The 17,851-nt window shown below is 40.2% G+C and overlaps 1 protein-coding gene across 1 annotated transcript in view; it reads right to left on the minus strand.

Annotated features, from left to right (window-relative positions):
• LOC145401057 (uncharacterized) overlaps positions 1 to 17,851 on the minus strand; it is a 601,394-nt gene that overhangs the window by 519,362 nt on the left and 64,181 nt on the right. The window contains exon 4 of the mRNA XM_080273430.1: positions 10,937 to 11,101. Coding sequence (XP_080129556.1) covers positions 10,937 to 11,101 — 165 coding nt within the window. The remainder of the gene's footprint in view (positions 1 to 10,936; positions 11,102 to 17,851) is intronic.

The following is a 17,851-nucleotide window of genomic DNA, read 5'->3' on the forward strand; positions in this document are numbered from 1 at the left end:
TTTGGCACTTTCCCCTCTTCCAGTGAGCATACAATTAAGCTGTGAATTTTATCTGCCAGTTGTTCTCTGCATTCCTTCAGTACCCAATTAGAAATTCCATCAGGTCCTGGGGCTTTCCTTACATCTTGAGTTTCCAGTAATTTATACACTTCCTGTACCTCCACTTTTATATCTTTCATCACCGGAACATTTCTAATCACTCCCTCTCCTTCCACAAGTTCCTTTTCTTTAGTGAAAACTGACTGGAAACGTTTGTTCATTATTTCTGCTTGCATTGCCGCTCCTTAAAGACCTCTCCTTCTACTTTCAGTTTGGTGATTCCTTCCTTTTGTTTCAGTTTGCCATTAACAAATCTATAAAACAGTTTGGGTTCATCCTTGCATTTGTCAATTATACCTTTTTCAAAATTCCTTTCTTCTTCTCTACGTATTCTTGTGTATTCATTTCTTGTTCTTTTATATTCTTCCTTTGTTCTGTCGTTACCTCTCTTTCTCCAATTGTTCCACGCCTTATCTCTCTTTTTTTGCTATCATACACCTTCTATTAAACCACTCCTTTTTCCTGTTTTCTTTCCCTCTTACTCTTGGTACAAATTTTTCCACACCCAAATTATAGAGGTCTAGAAAGATATCCCACTTCCTCTGTATCTCTCTTGTCTCTCTGAATTTTCTCCAATCCGCATTTTCAAAAAAGTTTCTCAATCCTGTAAAATTTGCTTTCTCAAAGTTGTATCTTCCCTGTCTATGAAGCTCGTCTCTTGGCTCGACGTTTCCTATTAACATCTGGAACTCAATGACCACGTGATCACTTTTTCCCAAAGGACAGGGATATTCCAATGATTCTATTACATCAGGTTCTTTGGTGAACAGTAAATCCAACCTTGGTGTGTCCTCACCTCGAAACCGTGTCTCTTCTTTGACCCATTGCGTCATCACATTATTCATTATTATATTTAATAACATAGTGCCCCACGAATCCTCGCCGCCTCCGGAGTACCATTCCTCCCAGTTCACCTCTTTAAAATTAAAGTCGCCCACCAAAATTATATTATTGCTTTTCTCAATTATTTTTTGCAAGTAGTTAGCCATATCTAACAACATCTCATGGTATTCGTCATCCTTCCATGCTCTCGTCTTTGGGGGAACATACACTACCGCCATATCTCTCTTAACATTCTCTCCAGTTTCTAATTTCATATATATCACTTCAGCCCTGCCTTCTCCCATTTCCACAGTATCTACATTTACGTTGTTCTTCACTGCTATCATCACTCCTCCTCCCTTTTTTTCTTTTCTGTCTTTTCTCCACAGTTTGTATTTACCATCTCCCAAATGAACATCAATATCTTCTCTTAATTTGATCTCTACAAAGCACATGACATCAGGTTCATGTTCTCTCAAGAAATCATTAATTTCGATCCTTGTCGATATGAAACCATCCACATTAGTATATATCACCTTCAAATTATTTTTGACATTATTAATACCCTCTTCTCTCCTACTCTCTGTCCGTACCACTTCCTCAACTTCTGATCTTTCACAACCATCCCCCTTAGTTTCCTTCACTTCTATTTCCTTAAATACCATTTCCTTACTTTCATATCCAGTACTCTCCAAAAAAAAAAGTATTACATTCTTCCTCTGTCCTTTTATCATTTTTTTCCTTTACTTCTTCCTTTAATGATTTTAAAACTTCTCTTTCTTCTTCATTCAGATCTTTTCTTATTATAATATTTTCCATCCCCGCCTCTTTGCTTAATTTCCAGGTCACTTTAAGTATATCATTTATTACACCTTCTGATGTAAACTTGACTCTCATTGGTCTTGTTTCCCCTTTCTTGTAAGGCCCTATCCTCCTTACTTCCTCAATTTCTTTTACCCACTTGTCTCCTTCGGGGTCAATCTTGCCTAATATTCCTCTCACCTGGTTTGTGTCTCTCTCGAGTCTTACAAACCTAACCTTTTCTTCCTCTTCCCTGTTTCCAAATACTACCACACATCTGTTCCTTTCTACAGTTTCTCTCACAATTTTCTCTTTTTTCTTCAGTATTTTCACTACATTTTCTTCCATTTCTTTCTTGTTCATTTCCCTTTCTTCCTGGATGATCTCTCTTAAGCTGACCACTTCTTTCTGTTCTTCTTCTACATGTGCCCACTTTGCCTTATGTTCTTCTAATACATTACTCACCTTCTCCGTTTTATTAGTACTCTCTTCTAGTTTCCTCCTTAGTTCAACATTTTCCCACTTCAAATTCCTAATCTCTTCGTTGGCTGTTTCATTGGACTGGATCAGACTCTGTATGGTAGCTTCCGTATTTTCTGACACATCCTTTATCACTAGATTCTCTACTTTCTTTTCGAGTTCACTAATCCTCATAATTAATGTTTTAACCAGGTCCATGACATTGGTATTAGCATCAAATCCTTGAAATTCTAGACCCTCATTGTTTATATTTTCAGCCATGTTGATGTTGGTTAAATACCAAAACAGCTGTTACCGAAAAAAAACTACAAACATTCATGTACAATCTAGTCAATAAATCTTTACATTTTTGGTAGTCCATTAACTTTCAGTATTTTGAATTTAAATCAAGACCTTAGGAGACAGGACAGACAAAATTCCTGAAACAACTTAAGGTTAGCAGCGACGGCTGGGACGTCCGCTCTCTCCGGCTGTTCGTTCGTGTGTGTGTGTGTGTGTGTGTGTGTGTGTGTGTGTGTGCATTTACCTATCTGTAGTATACAAGAATTGAGCTAAGCTCATGTCCTGTCTCCATATCTACATTTATCTAGTCTAGTTTTAAACACATGAATTGTGTGTGTGTGTGTGTGTGTGTGTGTGTGTGTGTGTGAGAGAGAGAGAGAGAGAGAGAGAGAGAGAGAGAGATTTCCTGCACCTATAGTGCAGGCCGTGCCATACATTGGGCCAGTGAGAGAGAGAGAGAGAGAGAGAATGAATGAGTGAGACAGGGTATGGGTGGTGGTACGGCAGTTTGGCTATCTTAGAGAGAGAGAGAGAGAGAGAGAGTAGTAAGTGAGTGAGTGAGAGTGAGAGAATGAGTGAGTGGGACAGGGTGTAAGTGGTAGTAAGGGAGTTTGGCTTTCTTGTCTCCCTCCCTGTCCCCCCACCTTCCCCCACTCCTGCTCATCTCCCTCCCCATCCCCCTGCCCTCACCATCCCTCCCCATCCCTGCTTGTAACCCTCCCTGTCCCCTCCCCCTCCCTCATCCCTGCTTGTCTCCCTCCCGTCCCCCTGTCCTCCCCCTTCCCTGTGTAGCTCACTGCCGCCTGTCTGGCTGTAGCTGGTCAGCTGCCCTCCCACTGCCTCACCTACCTGCATGTGATGTTTGCTGTCTCATTTTTTAACAACAGTAGTGTTTATGAGGATAATAATATTACTTATGATATTTCTGTGTCAGTCTCTGGTGATTAAGGTATATAAGAGTTTGCGTTTGGGCCTGGAATGCATCTCTGGCTTTTCTTCAGTATCTTCTAGGGAAAACTGCTTCGATATGTACTGTATATCAGAAAAAGTCCAGGTTAGCAGGGGTAGTCCAGATGTTGCTTTTATCAGACTTTTGCTTTTTTTGGAATGGCTTAGGCCCCAATTAGTCTGTTATAGTGAGATTTTACTGTCTATCAGATACCCAGACAACCAGGATGATAAATTCTCAACAACTGCAGTTGTACTGTATATGAAGTCACCACAGAATGGTCGGTAGCACAACCAAATTCAATTTCATATGTGAAACAAACAGGGGGATTGAAAATAAAAAGGTATGCCCAATAAAGTATCTATCTATCTATTTATCTATTGCCATACACCTTATTCCCATAAAGGGTGGCCACAAACAAATCGTCTCCATGTCGCCCTGTCCCCCACCAATAAAAGTAATTGAAAACAAAAGCTGCCTCTCAGTTAGAAATAAAGAATAGATTTCAGGTTCTAAATTAAACTGAGTGTGACACTGATGATTTCAATAGCAGACTAACAAAACTGTTAAGGGATTCAGTGGAGGCAGTAGGGAAAGATAATACAACCACAGCCAGCAAGTATTCAAAAACAATCCTTGAGCTCATGAACAGAAGAAAATAGATGAAAGTAATAACAAAGAAAGATGAAACAGAAAAAACAGAATTAAAGAAACTCATCAACAAGAGACAGAGAAGAAAAACAAAAGAGAAACATGGATCAGATCAAACAAACCATCAAAGGAAAAATTCTGATACAGGTCCGAAGCAAAATGGCACTAGGATAGCGTCAAATTATATGAGTGAAAGACAAGAAAAGTGCAGTCACCAAGTGCAGTGACAAGATGATGAAGAGTTGAAGAATTTTACAAAGAACTGTATGCATCAAAGACTGTACTGAAGGTCCTGCCATCTGGTGGAATTCTTCTGAATCTCACTGAGAGGAGCAAAATGCGGGTCTGGGGGTGATAGTTACCAATATTTTGGTATTATTCTGTCCATAACCAGGATAAACTGAATATTCTCGTTATTATTATCATGTTGTAAAAATCAGTAAATATTATGTGCAATCCATACCATTATAATAAGGTTGCTTTGGTAAAGTAATATGACCAACCACTTTGTCCTCCACAGTAGTGTCCAGTGATTGATAAGGGGATCTTAATGTGGAGGAATATAAAATAGTCATGACTTGCATGTTTAAAAGAAATTTCTATCTATCTATCAATTGCCAGACGCCTCAATCCCGTTTCGGGTGGCCACAAACAAATCGCCTCCAAGTCGCCCTGTCCCCCACCATTTCACTGCCCTGCTCCCAACACACACCCCCCTCTCTCATATACCTCTCCACCCCATCCCTCCATCTTATCCTCGGCCTCCTCCTCCCTCTTCCCCCCTCCACCTCACTCACATACACTCTCTTCGTCAGTCTTTCACCCTCCATCCTCTCCACATGGCCAAACCACCTCAGTGTGTTCCTCATTACGTTTCCTATCACATCCACATCCACACCACAATGCTCCTTTATATCCTCATTTGTCAGTCTGTCTCTCCATGTGACTCCACAGGATCCCCTTAAATAACTCATTTCCACTGCTCTCACTCTTGACTTGTGTCCTTCCACAATCAGCTTCACTTACATATGTTAGAGTTGGTATCAGAATACTGTCATGTAGTAACTTTTTCACTTCCATGCTCACTTCCCTGTTTCTTATCACTGCTTTCAAAGAACCAGCAACCTTTCTTCCCTGCTGTGCCCTTTCAAGCACTTCACCCTCCAAACCTCCATTCTTACTCATCACACTACACAAGTACTTAAACGTACTCACATTTTCCAATTCCTCACCATCCAACCTCGCTGTACATTCACTGACATCACCTCTCTCAAAGACCATCACTTTACTCTTCCCTACATTCACCTTTAGATTCCGTTTCTTGCACACTCTCCCAAACTCATCCATCAAGCCTTGCAGCTCCCCTTCGTCTTCACTCAACAACACAGTATCATCTGCAAACAACAGTACAGGGAGTTTCCAAACACTATCCTCTCTCACCAGGGCCACTCCAACATCCACTACCCTACCTTGTACCTCTTTTATTACCCCATCCATGTACAGATTGAACAACCATGGAGACATGACACATCCCTGTTTCAACCCAACTTTCAAAGAGAAAAATTCACTTAGTTCACCATCCACACACACTGCAGCCTTCGCACCATCGTACATACTCTTCACAGCATTCAACAACTTCCCATCTACTCCATATATTCTTAACACTTTCCACAATCCTTGTCTATCCACCCTGTCATATGCTTTCTCCAAATCCATGAAAGCCACATACAACTTCTTTCCCTTCTCTAGAAACTTTTCCACTAAAGATCTAAGAATGAATATCTGATCTACACAACCTCTTCCCTTCCTAAAGCCTCCCTGTTCTTCTCCAACTAATTCCTCTGTTCTTTTTCTAACTCTGTCAATACGTATCCTACAATACACTTTTCCTATTATACTAAGAAGACAAATGCCCCTATGATTACCACACACTTCTTTTTCCCCTTTTCCTTTGTACAAGGGAATAATTATACCTGACTTCCAACCCTCCAGGACTCTACCTTCCTCCCAGGCAAATCTGCACATCTTCCACATCCATTCTACTACTATCTCTCCCCCATGCTTCAGCATTTCACCACACACTCCATCAATTCCTGGGGCTTTCCCCGATTTAACTGTCTTCATTGCTTCCACAACTTCTATCCTACTGATTTCTTCCTGTCTTCTCACCTCCCTCCTTCTCCCAGCCATTCCCCAGCCACTTATACTCACATTACTTCCATCCTCTATGTTCAACAATTCCTGAAAGTGTTCTCTCCATCTGCTCACTTTTTCTCCCTTCTCCACTAGTAATCTACCATTTTTATCTTTCACTCCCCTGCTAACTTCACTTCCACCCTGTCTTACTCTTTTCACCTCTTTCCAGAACATTTTCTTACAGTCCCTCCACTTTACACTCAAATTCCTTCCAAATTCCTCATCCACTCTCTTCTTACTCTCTCTTACTAATCTTTTCACCTCTCTCTTTCTTTCTACATATAACTCTCTCTTCTGCCTCTCAACTTCTTCCACACCCCTATTTCTCATCCATTCATTGTATGCTTTCTTCTTTTGTGCCACAGCCTGTCTCACCTCTTCAGTCCACCACGCTGTTCCTTGCACCCCCCTCCGTCTTCTCTTCCTTCCACACACCATATCACATGCTGCACATATTTCTTCTGTAAATATGCTACACACACCTTCCACGTCTTCCATCTGCTCCAATTCATATTTGCCCAATCGTTCCTCCACTTCTCTCTTATACTCTGCCTTTTTCTCATCCTCTTGTAACCTTTCCACTCTCCTTGCAACTACTCCTTCCTCTCGTCTTTCCCTTCTTCTATTCTTCCATCTTACTTGAATCCTAATTCTGGCCACCACCAAGTAGTGGTCAGAAAGTCCACTCCCCCAATCTCTATAAGCTCTTGCATCCATTACACATCTTCGCATCCTTTCATCCACACACACATAATCAATCATTGCCTTCCTTTCATTCAGTTCACCACTCACCCTTCTCATCACTCGCCATGTATACCTGTGGATCATTTTATGCCTGAAGAGGGTATTGGCTATCACCAACCCCCTCCCAGCACAAATGTCCACTAACGCACTCCCATTCTCATCTATCTCAGCAGGCACACCCCACTCACCAACTATTCCATCCACCTTCACATTCCCAACTTTACCATTGATATCACCGATCAAAAACACTCTCTCATTCCTTCCAAACTTTTCCATGCACACTTCTACATTTGTCCGGAACTCTTCTCTCACTCTTCTAGCATGATCTTGCGTTGGTGCATACACACACACAATCGCCCACATTTGTATTCCAACTTTCAACTTTACCCACACAATCCTTGACCCAACTGATCCATACTGTCTTATGCTCTTCCATCTTTTACTCACAACTATACATACTCCTTCCTTTGCCCTCTCATTCTCACCTACTCCTGCACATATACCCCATCCATACTCCCATTCTCTCACACTTTCTCCTCTCCATTTTGTTTCAGTTATTCCACATACATCCACTTTCGCACCCTCAAGCACCTGGACAATCTCTCTCTCTTTCACCTCATCATTCGCTCCTCTTACATTCCATGTACCCATTACCAACTTCTTGGTTCAAATACCCATTATAAATTTCTTGGTTCAAATACCCATGAGTTTTTTTTTTTTTTTCTGAGGAATGAAATATGACAATACAAATAATTTCAACATACAACATCCCAGCGGCCATGCTGTCTTGCCGGATGTACAATGCAAAATAAACAGATGATTGGAGCGAACTGAGTCACTGCTGAATCAGTAACGATGACAAATTTTGTTTGTGTTATTGCAGATTGTAGATCAGTTTCATCTTCCAAACATGATGTGACTCACAATGTGAAAGGATGGGCCACATTTCCAGGAAGGAAAGACGTTAACCATCGGAGGCTAGGGGAGATACGATGTTGAAGAGGTGATGAGTGGACACTTGGCTCAGGAAAACATATTCTACGGACCTCTGGCAGCATGAATAAAAGTTTTATCAACCAGTTCAATATTTGCCTGAAACACTTTTTTCATAACTGTTAATCAATTATTGTCCTATGTTAATTTATTATAAACTATTATTAAACATTAGATTGCATTCCATTGTATTCAGAAAGTGGAAACGGATATTATTTTCATTTTTTAAATGTCATATACATATACATGGCATTAACCATATAAGCTTTAACAAAAATTGCTGATTCAGAAAATGTTGTTCATTTAAGGAGGAAAATAAATTACAGTTTGACTCCACAAAAAAATTTTTCTCTGGGAGATTCAGAAGAATGTTCCCAGATGGCAGGACCTTCAGTACACGCACCCATAGCCAACTTTCCAGCTGACACAAGAAAAATACCAGAGGTAACACCAGATGAAGTAAATTTTTCTCCTGAAAGAACGAAAAGAGGAAAGGCCCTAGGACAAGTTGGAATAATAGCAAATTTACAGTCAGATGCAGGAGCAGAAATTCAAAAATGGCTCTCCCTCTCATTTATCCGGTGTATAAAGAAGAATGGTGTAATGCAATACATGCTTAACAAAGATGACTCAAGAGATCTTAGTAACTATCAACCTCATAGCTTACTGTCAGTCATTTACAAACTCTTCACTAAAGTCCTTACAAACAGAATGACGACATATTTCCAGGAAGGATTCCAAAACAGGTATTCAAGTACTGATCATCTAACCACAGTGAATCAGCTAACTAAGCAAACTACAGAATAGAAAAAAATACTGCGCCTAGGTTTTGTGTATTACGAAATGGCATTTGACTCGGTAAAGCATACAGAAATTGTAAATTCACTATGGGAAAATGGTGTAAACAAGAACATTATAAAACTGCTTGAAAACATAAACAAAGAAGGAAATGCTATAATTGTAGGGGCATTCAGCATCCACTCACTTGACATGGTGCTGCTTTGGGTGTCTGCCGTTTCCTCTCTTCTTTTTCCTTCCTCTTCTGTCTTTTTTCCTTCATTCTTTCCTCTTTCTTCTGCCTATGGGTGACTTTACACTCCCTCTTCTGTCTTTCTTTCCTTCATTCTTTCTCTTCCTTCTGCCAATGGGTGACTCTGCACTGAGTGACAAGCCAAACAGTTTCCTGTACACTAGGAAACCATTTACTATGCTGGGTGGTAACCATATAACCAAATTATGGTGCCTGGTGATTTTGTGGGTAATTAAGGTGCTCCAATTGGACTGGGCCTGTGCAGGTCTATATGAAAGGGGTGATTGGGGTTTACTGCTCACGTAATGCCACTCAGAGATGAGTGGGGCTGGTCACTCTCATCTTAAATGTCAGGACCAACTTGCCTAGCCCCAGGTTCTTACTCTCCTCATGGGGCGACATAGGACTGGATGATGGAAGGATGGAAGTTACATAAATCCTCAGAAAAATTTTAATTTGAGAAAGGTGTACGTCCAGGAGATACAATTTCACCAAAATTGTTTACAGTCTGCCTAGAACCATTTTCAGAAAGCTAGAAAGGGGGAACAAGAGAGTAAACATAGATGGAGAAAACTCAAACCATTTAAGATTTGAAGATGTCACTGTCCTAATCTCAGAAACAATGCAGACATTACAAAAAATATTAAATGATGTAAACAGAGAAAGTATCAAAGTAAGGCTAAAGCTGAATGGTAGTAAAACTAAAGAAATGTTTAATTCAAATACACCAAAGAGTGTCATCAAAATACAGTAAATAAAGAAATTCTTGAAGAAGTTGAGGAATACAATTATTTGGGTCAAAACTAAAACTAACAAAAGACCATAAAAACAAAATAAAACAATGCATTACAGACAGATGGAAAATTTACAGTAAACATAAAGACATCATGAAAAGTAGTTTGCCAGTAGGTATAAAACACAAAGTAATAACAAATGTATAATCCAAGCTATGATATATGGTTGTGAGACTTGGAAACTGACAAAATAAATGGGAAACAAACTAATCCCTTCTCAAAGACCAATGGAAAAATCAGTTCTGGGAATATCTTAAAGAGACAGGAAGAGATCAACTTGGGTGAGAGACCAGACTGAAATCAGTGACACTGCAGAAATTATAGAAGGACAGAAGTGAAGGTGGGAAGGTCACGTAGCAAGAATAAGGGATAACTGATGAGGCAAGAGGCTGACTGCCTGGCCTCCGAGAGATTTGCAAGTGCAGCAGAATAGGCCAGACAGGAGGTGGAGATTTGAGACAAAGTTTACAGGCAAAATCTGGCAGAGACTGGCTCAGTCAAGGAATTCATGGAGAAGGTTGGGGGAGGCCTTTGGTCAGCAGTGGACTTAAAGTGGCTGATGATGGTTACCTCATGAAAAGCACTGAGAATGGGGATAAGTTACTCAGTCCAGACATTTAAGACAAGAGAGATCAGTTGCTTGCACTTGAGACATTAAATGAACAATAAATGAGGTCACAGATGTGACCTCAGGGATAAGGGAATGAATAGGGAGGCTGCCAGAGATCGAGCAGCATGGACAGCCACCATTAGGTGACCAAGGCTGATGCATTCAAGCATGTTGGAGCCATTATACAATAAACAAAATGAATAAATCCTAACCAGCTATTGGAAACAAACCTGTGTTACATCAAAGAATGCATCAACTCACTAGCCATCAAGTGTCTAAGAAACTGAGTGACAGCAACAGGACTAATGCACTATGTAGGTAGACAGCATGAAGGCCTCATACTAATCTTTCTGCATGCACCAGACAATAATCCCATAAAGATGAAAATGCAGTACAGTACTTAAATGTAACAGGGGGACTAACTCTCATAATCTGAACTGCCTCTTGGCCCTACTGGCCCTTAACTACACTGTTCTTGTGCTCACCTTGCTTCAGCCTGCAGCAGTGCCTCCCTCAACCCCTGCAATTCCTGAGCATGCCGGCTCAGTTGTTCTTCATGAGAGATAATGCGTTGTCCTCGTCTTTCCAGCTCTCCAGCCACTAGTGTTACACCACTCACAGCACTCTCCACTGCCCGGATACTGCTGCCACTAGAGCGAGAGAAATGAATGAGGGAGGCAACTGGATGGAGAGGGATGAGATTAGCACATCCAGTTTGTAAACACATTTAAAATTTCATTTATGCTATTACCAAACGATTTAATTTAAGGATCCTCAGTGGTGAAGTGGTAAAGTGGTTACTGGAAGCCATATCTAACCTCTCCAGTTCAGAAAGTCTCTCCTATGCCAAATATAACGGTCTGAAGGAAGCCAGCCCAAGCTGGGCCATTCAGTCCAGAAATTTAAGGCTAGAATGACCAGGCACTCAACCACCCCTCAGAATGTGACCCTCATTGGATACATCCAGATCAAAGGCCTTAACTCACTAGACCGATAAGCATCTTAAAACTGCATGAGGCCAACATGGCTAATGCACCACACTGGTACACAGCATGAAAGCCCAACCATGATCTCCCGAACTGCAACAGAGACCCATCCCATAAAATGGAAAGTACTCAAGTGCGATGGCCTGAATGTAGTAGGATCAAATGAAAAATGTTTCATCATAGTGATGTGGTTAATATACAGTAACTGGTAGAAGATTCATGTCAATGAGGCATACTCAGTGTGAGAGATGGCTTCTAAAGGATTGGTGAGGGAGATGAGCCATATCACATGCAAAAATGAGTACAGGTACAGCACCAATTTTCCAGCACCCTTGGTTCCAGAGTCTTGCCAGACAAACAGTTTTACCAGACTAACCAAGGCCACATATGTCACACATAATATTTTAACAGGAACCAACAGAAGTCACGTAATACACCTCTGACCTACTATCCTTCAATGTAATCATGCTCATGTTCTACGTTAAGTTCTTAATGGAACAAATGAGCCTGGTTCATTATCAACCTACCTGAGAAGTCCTCATCCGACACTGTCGAAACCATTCCGACATCACTCCATCATGCTCAGTACTCTTACCATCTTTCATAGTTTTTCCAACATTCATTTGCTTCTTCAACTCACTATCTGCACAGAATTTCAGTATTTTTTCCCCTCTGCTTCTTTGTATCATTAGCAGTTGATGAACCAGTACCATATGGGTCACACAACTTTCACATGGGAACACCATGTTCCAGTTTTTTTCAAAAGCTCTACCTTATCCTGTTTTACTGTCTTTGTTTTTAGCATAATAAACATGTCTTACTGCCTTCAGTCTCCCAAACAACTGTCAATACACCACTGTGATCAGACAGGTGAGTGCAAATACTGTGTATGTAACGATACATGTGGTGGGTGAGGTAGGTCATAGGGTAGCTACATATTGGTTACTACAGTAACGGTGAGCCTTGTGGCAACTGGCTCCCACAGCCAAACAACTCCGAAAAGTAATAATGCTTTATGCATTCCACACTCGTTTACAAAGTGTCTAAGTAGATACCGATGATGAAAATAACCTTTTGGTTTGACTGTGGTAGTAATTAAGAATAAACTGAAGCGATGGTATAGTAGTTAAAGGTAAATATGTACCAATCTGAATTCAGTTCATTTTTTTCTTCAATCAGTATCCCCTCTAGCACTGTTCCTCACAGAATCTTAAATCTCACCCTCTACTGAAATATCTCCATTTTCTTTTCCTGGTTACCAATGCCTCACAAACTTCCGTAACAAGGGTGGGACCTGTTGCTATATCAAATCTGAATTAACAGCTGACACTGTTTTCAGCTGCACTTCAACTAATTTTGATTATTCACTGTATAAAGTAAATTATCTAAATATTACCAAATATATCTGTGTAGTCAACCACTCCCCCAGTGCTTCTTCAGAACCTAGTGTATTTGACACCATATCCACACAGATGACTAACCTTAACCTCAACCATAGCAATGAAATTACCGTTTTGGGTGATTTTAACATACATAATGTAAAATGATTATCGCATTCTGCCAGGACTGACGATACTGGTCTAGAATGCAAGCTGTTTGCAGAATCATTTAATCTCATGCAGTTGGTAAAGCAACCAACCAGAATACTAGAGAATCCTTACCATAACACTTACCTCTTGGATCCATTCGTGACAAATAATCCAGATCAGTACAGGACAGAAATACTGTCACCACTTGGATCCTCTGACCACAATCTCATCAAGGCCTCATTTGTCAATTTCCCCAAACCTCCCTGTTCTGAACCTGTCAGGGTGACCTGATGGCACTCTGACAGGGCAGACTGGGATGGATTCTAAATTATCTTGCTCACATTCCATGGCAGTCTTTCTTCTCTAGTGACATCAATTCTACCCAGTCCCATATTCATGACTTAATACAAGCTGAATGGAATTGTTCATACCATGTCAACAGTTCACTAAATGATCGGACTACCCAAAATAGCAATTGTGCCAGAGCAATGGCCCAAATCATTAGCATATAACTCTTACTTAAAATAAAAAACATCTGAATCACTCAGTCAATCTAAAATTGCTAGAAACCATGCAGAAACATTAATAACTCTCGCTAATTCAAACTTTCTTCACAACCAAGCATCCAAACTACTAAACAGTCCTAATGACAATAGAATATTCTGGTCAACTCTCAATTCTTTTGACAATAACTTTAACAAGTCATCAGCCATTCCCCCAGAAAATCTTCAGACAGTAACATTACAAATGTCTCAGGTGGTAAAGTGAATATCCTTGCCAGTACATTTGCCAGAAATTCTGTGTTACAGGATGTCAGCCAGAACATCCCAGTACTAGAACCTGACTCTCCTGAAATTGCTACATCTAAAATACAGACTAGATATGTAAAATCCATCCTAAACAATTTACCAACCAACAAGCTCCAGGCTCAGATGGAATTTCTCCAACTGTTTTGAAAAAGCGATCCCCAGAACCTGCTTCTGTTCTAGCCAAATTATTAAGACTATGCATAAATACTTCTTCATTACCTAATTCTTGGAAAGTTCCTAATATGCACCCAATTCTGAAGAAAGGAAATTTCTCTGACCCATCTGATTACAGACCAATAGTTATCACATCTTCTCTTGGTAAAGTATTTGAAATCATAATGAATAAGCAGACAGTTAAACACCTTGAATCCAAAAACTTAATTAGTGATATACAGTATGGATTTCGCCACAAAAGATCCACCATTGATATACGTAATCTCCTGACTCACGCCATCCATCAATCAATTGACCAAAATGGAGAAACTCATGCAGTATCCCTTGATATTTCTAAAGCTTTTGACAGTGTGTGGCACCGTTCCCTGCTGTCTAAACTCTCTTGCTATGGACTAACATCTTTGTTCCTCTGATTTCCTCATATCTCAGCAGCAGAAAGATAAGAGTAAAAGTAGATGATGTATATTCTAATTTCCACTCAATTAACACTGGCATGCCACAAGGATCAGTTCTGGCTCCAACTCTATTCCTAATTCACATTAATGATCTCTAATCTGTCCTTCATAAATCCCATCCATGCATATGCAAATGACTCAACACTTCACAGTTCATTCACACTTAAGCACCCATTCACAAAGTTTAATATCTCAAACTCACAACTCAGTACAGCCATCTCCATAAATCAAGACTCATCTTGGATCACTGAAAGGGGACAAAATAACCTTGTCTCATTTAATGCTAGTAAAACCAAATATCTACAATTTACAAACAGACAGATATTGCCAGATTCCTATATTATCTTCAATGCTACTAATATTCCTGTCTCTAAAAGTATTGAAATTCTCGGTGTTTCACTTAAGAATGACTTCAGCAGGACCTCTCATGTCAAATCACTTGCTAAAACCACCCCAAAGAAACTTGGATTATTGTACAGAGTTCACTGCTTCTTCACTGACAAACAGTTGGCTATAGTTTATATGAGCCATGTGCGCTCTCAGCCGGAATATTGCTCACCCATGTGGAGTGGACGTGGGGAGGTTGCACTAAAGCAACTACAGTAGACAAAACTAAGAACAAACCTGTTAGAATTATTAATTACTCTGCTATCACAAATAAATTATTAATTACCCTGCTATCACAAATAAACTACCTCCTCTACAGGTAAGAAGGAATGTTGACTCCCTTGCATTATTTTACAGATACTTTTATGGCAAATCCTCAGATGAAGTTGCATCCATTGTGCTACCTCTCCATGCCTTCCTCTGTGCTACACAGGCATTTGGTAGCCCTCATGACTGGAATGTCACACTCCCATATTGCAGAACTTCCGCCTCTTTGGAACTCACTTCCCTAGAGTTGTTTCCCTGAAACTTCAACCTACAATTGCGGGACACCAGTAATCTGGTGTATGGATTATTTTTGTATTCATTTGTTTTCCTTTCCTCTGTTCTGTAAAAAAAAAAAAAAAAAAAAAAAAAAAAAAAAAATAACAAGAAATTTTTTATGAGGTGTCGCATTTCCAAGAACAGAAATTGGTGATTAAGAATGGTTAATTGCCAAACCACATCAGTGTATTTCTCTTAACACTTTCTATCACATCCACATCCACACCACAATGCTCCTTCATGTCCTCATTTTTCAGTCTATCTCTATATTTAACTCCATGTGCGTCTCTCAAATAACTCATTTCCCCTGCTCTCCCTCTTGACTTGTGTCCTTCTAACAAGGTCCAAGCTTCACTTCCATATGTTAGAGTTGGCATCACAATACTATTATGCAGCAACTTTTTTTACTTCCATGCTCACTTCCCTGTTTCTTATCACTGCTTTCAAAGAACCAGCAACCTTTCTTTCCCCCCATTATACCCTTTCAAGCACTTCACCCTACACATTTCCATCCTTACTCATCACACTATAAGTACTTAAATACACTCACATTTTCCATTTCCTCATCATCTGACCTCACTGTATATCCAGTGATTTCACTCCTCTCGAAGTCCATTACTTTATTCTTTCCTACATTCACCTTTAGATTCCATTTCTTACACGCTCTTCTACACTCATTCACCAAACCTTGCAGCTACCCTTCATCTTCATTTAGCAATACAGTATCATCTCAAACAACTATACAGGGAGTTTCCAAATGTTGCCCTCTCTCATTAACACCACTCCAACATACGCTGCCTTCCCTTGTATCTCTTTTATAGCCCCATCCATATACAGACTGAACAACCATGGTGACATGATACATCCCTGTTTCAATCCAACATTCAAATGAAAAATGTACTCAGTTCACTACTTACATGCACTGCAGCCTTAATTCCCCCTCATACATACTCTTCACAGCATTCAACAACTTCCCATTTACTCAACATATTCTTAATAATTTCCACATTCCTTGTATATCCACCCTGTCATATGCTTTCTCCAAATCCATGAAGGCTGTATACAACTTCTTTCCCTTCTCTAGAAACTTTTCTACTAAAAACTTAAAAATGAATATCTGATCTACGCAACCTCTTCCCTTCCTAAAACCTCCTTGTTCTTCTCCAACTAATTCCTCTGTTCTTTACTCTGTCAACAGGTATCCTACCATATACTTTTCCTATTACACTAAGAAGACAAATGCCTCTATGACTACAACACACCACTTTTTCCCCTTTCCTTTGTACAGGAGAATAATTATATTTGACTTCCAATCCTCTGAGACTCTAACTTCCTCCCAAGCCAATCTGCAAATCTTCCATATCCACTCTTCAACTATTTCTCCAACAAGCTTCAGCATTTCACCACATACCCCATCAATTCTTGGGGATTTCCCCATTTTGACTTTCTTCATTGCTTCTGCTACTTCCATCCTTCTGATTTTTTCCTCTCTTCTCACCTCCCTCCTTCTCTAAGCCATTCTCAAGCCACTTATACTTGCATCGCTTTCATTCTCGAGGCTTAACAGTTCCTGAAAGAGCTCTTTCCATCCTCTCACTTTTTCTCCCTTCTCCAGTAGCAATTTACCATTTTTATTTTTCACTCCCCGACTAACTTTATTATCACCCTGTCCAACTCTCATTACCTCTTTCTAGAATATTTTCTTACATTCCCTCCACTTTACACTCAAATTCCTTCCTAATTCCTCATCTCCTCTCTTCTTACTTTCTATTACTAATCTTTTCATCTCTCTTCCTCTCTACATACAACTCTCTTATCCATCTCTCAACTTCCTCCATGCCCCTGCATTCCATCCACTCACTAAATGCTTTCTTCTTTTGCACCACAGCTTGTCTCACCTCTTCATTCAACCATGCTGTTCTTTCCACACCCTTTCGTTTTCTCTTCATCCCACACACCACCTCATATGCAGCACAGATTTCTTCTGTGAATATCTTGCACACACCTTCCACTTCCCCCATCTGCTCTATATCACATTTACCCAATTGCTCCTCCACTTCTCTCTTATATTCTGCCTTTTTTTCCATCCTCTTGCAACCTTTCTACCCTCCTGGTATGGAGGGTCCTTCCTTCTTCTATTCCTCCGTTGCATTTGAACCTTGACTCACCATCATCACATGGTGGTCAGAAAGTCCACTCCCCCAACCTCTGTATGCTCTTGCATCTATTACACAGCTTCTCATTCTGTCATCCACACACATAATCAGTCATTGCCTTCTGTTCGTTTAGTTCACCACCCACCCTTCTCATCACTTGCCACATATACCTGTGGATCATTTTGTGTCTAAAGAGAGTATTGGCAATCACCCACCCCCTCCCCACACAAACGTCTACTAGAGCACTACAGTTCTCATCCATTTCTGCATGCACACCCCACTCGCCAACTACTCCATCCACTTTCACGTTCCCCACTTTTCATTAACATCTCCAGTCAAAGACACTCTCTCATTCCTTTCA

This window comes from Coenobita brevimanus, chromosome 54, assembly GCF_032717465.1.
Source record: "Coenobita brevimanus isolate Jiangsu-jjx chromosome 54, ASM3271746v2, whole genome shotgun sequence".
Lineage (NCBI taxonomy): Eukaryota > Metazoa > Arthropoda > Malacostraca > Decapoda > Coenobitidae > Coenobita > Coenobita brevimanus.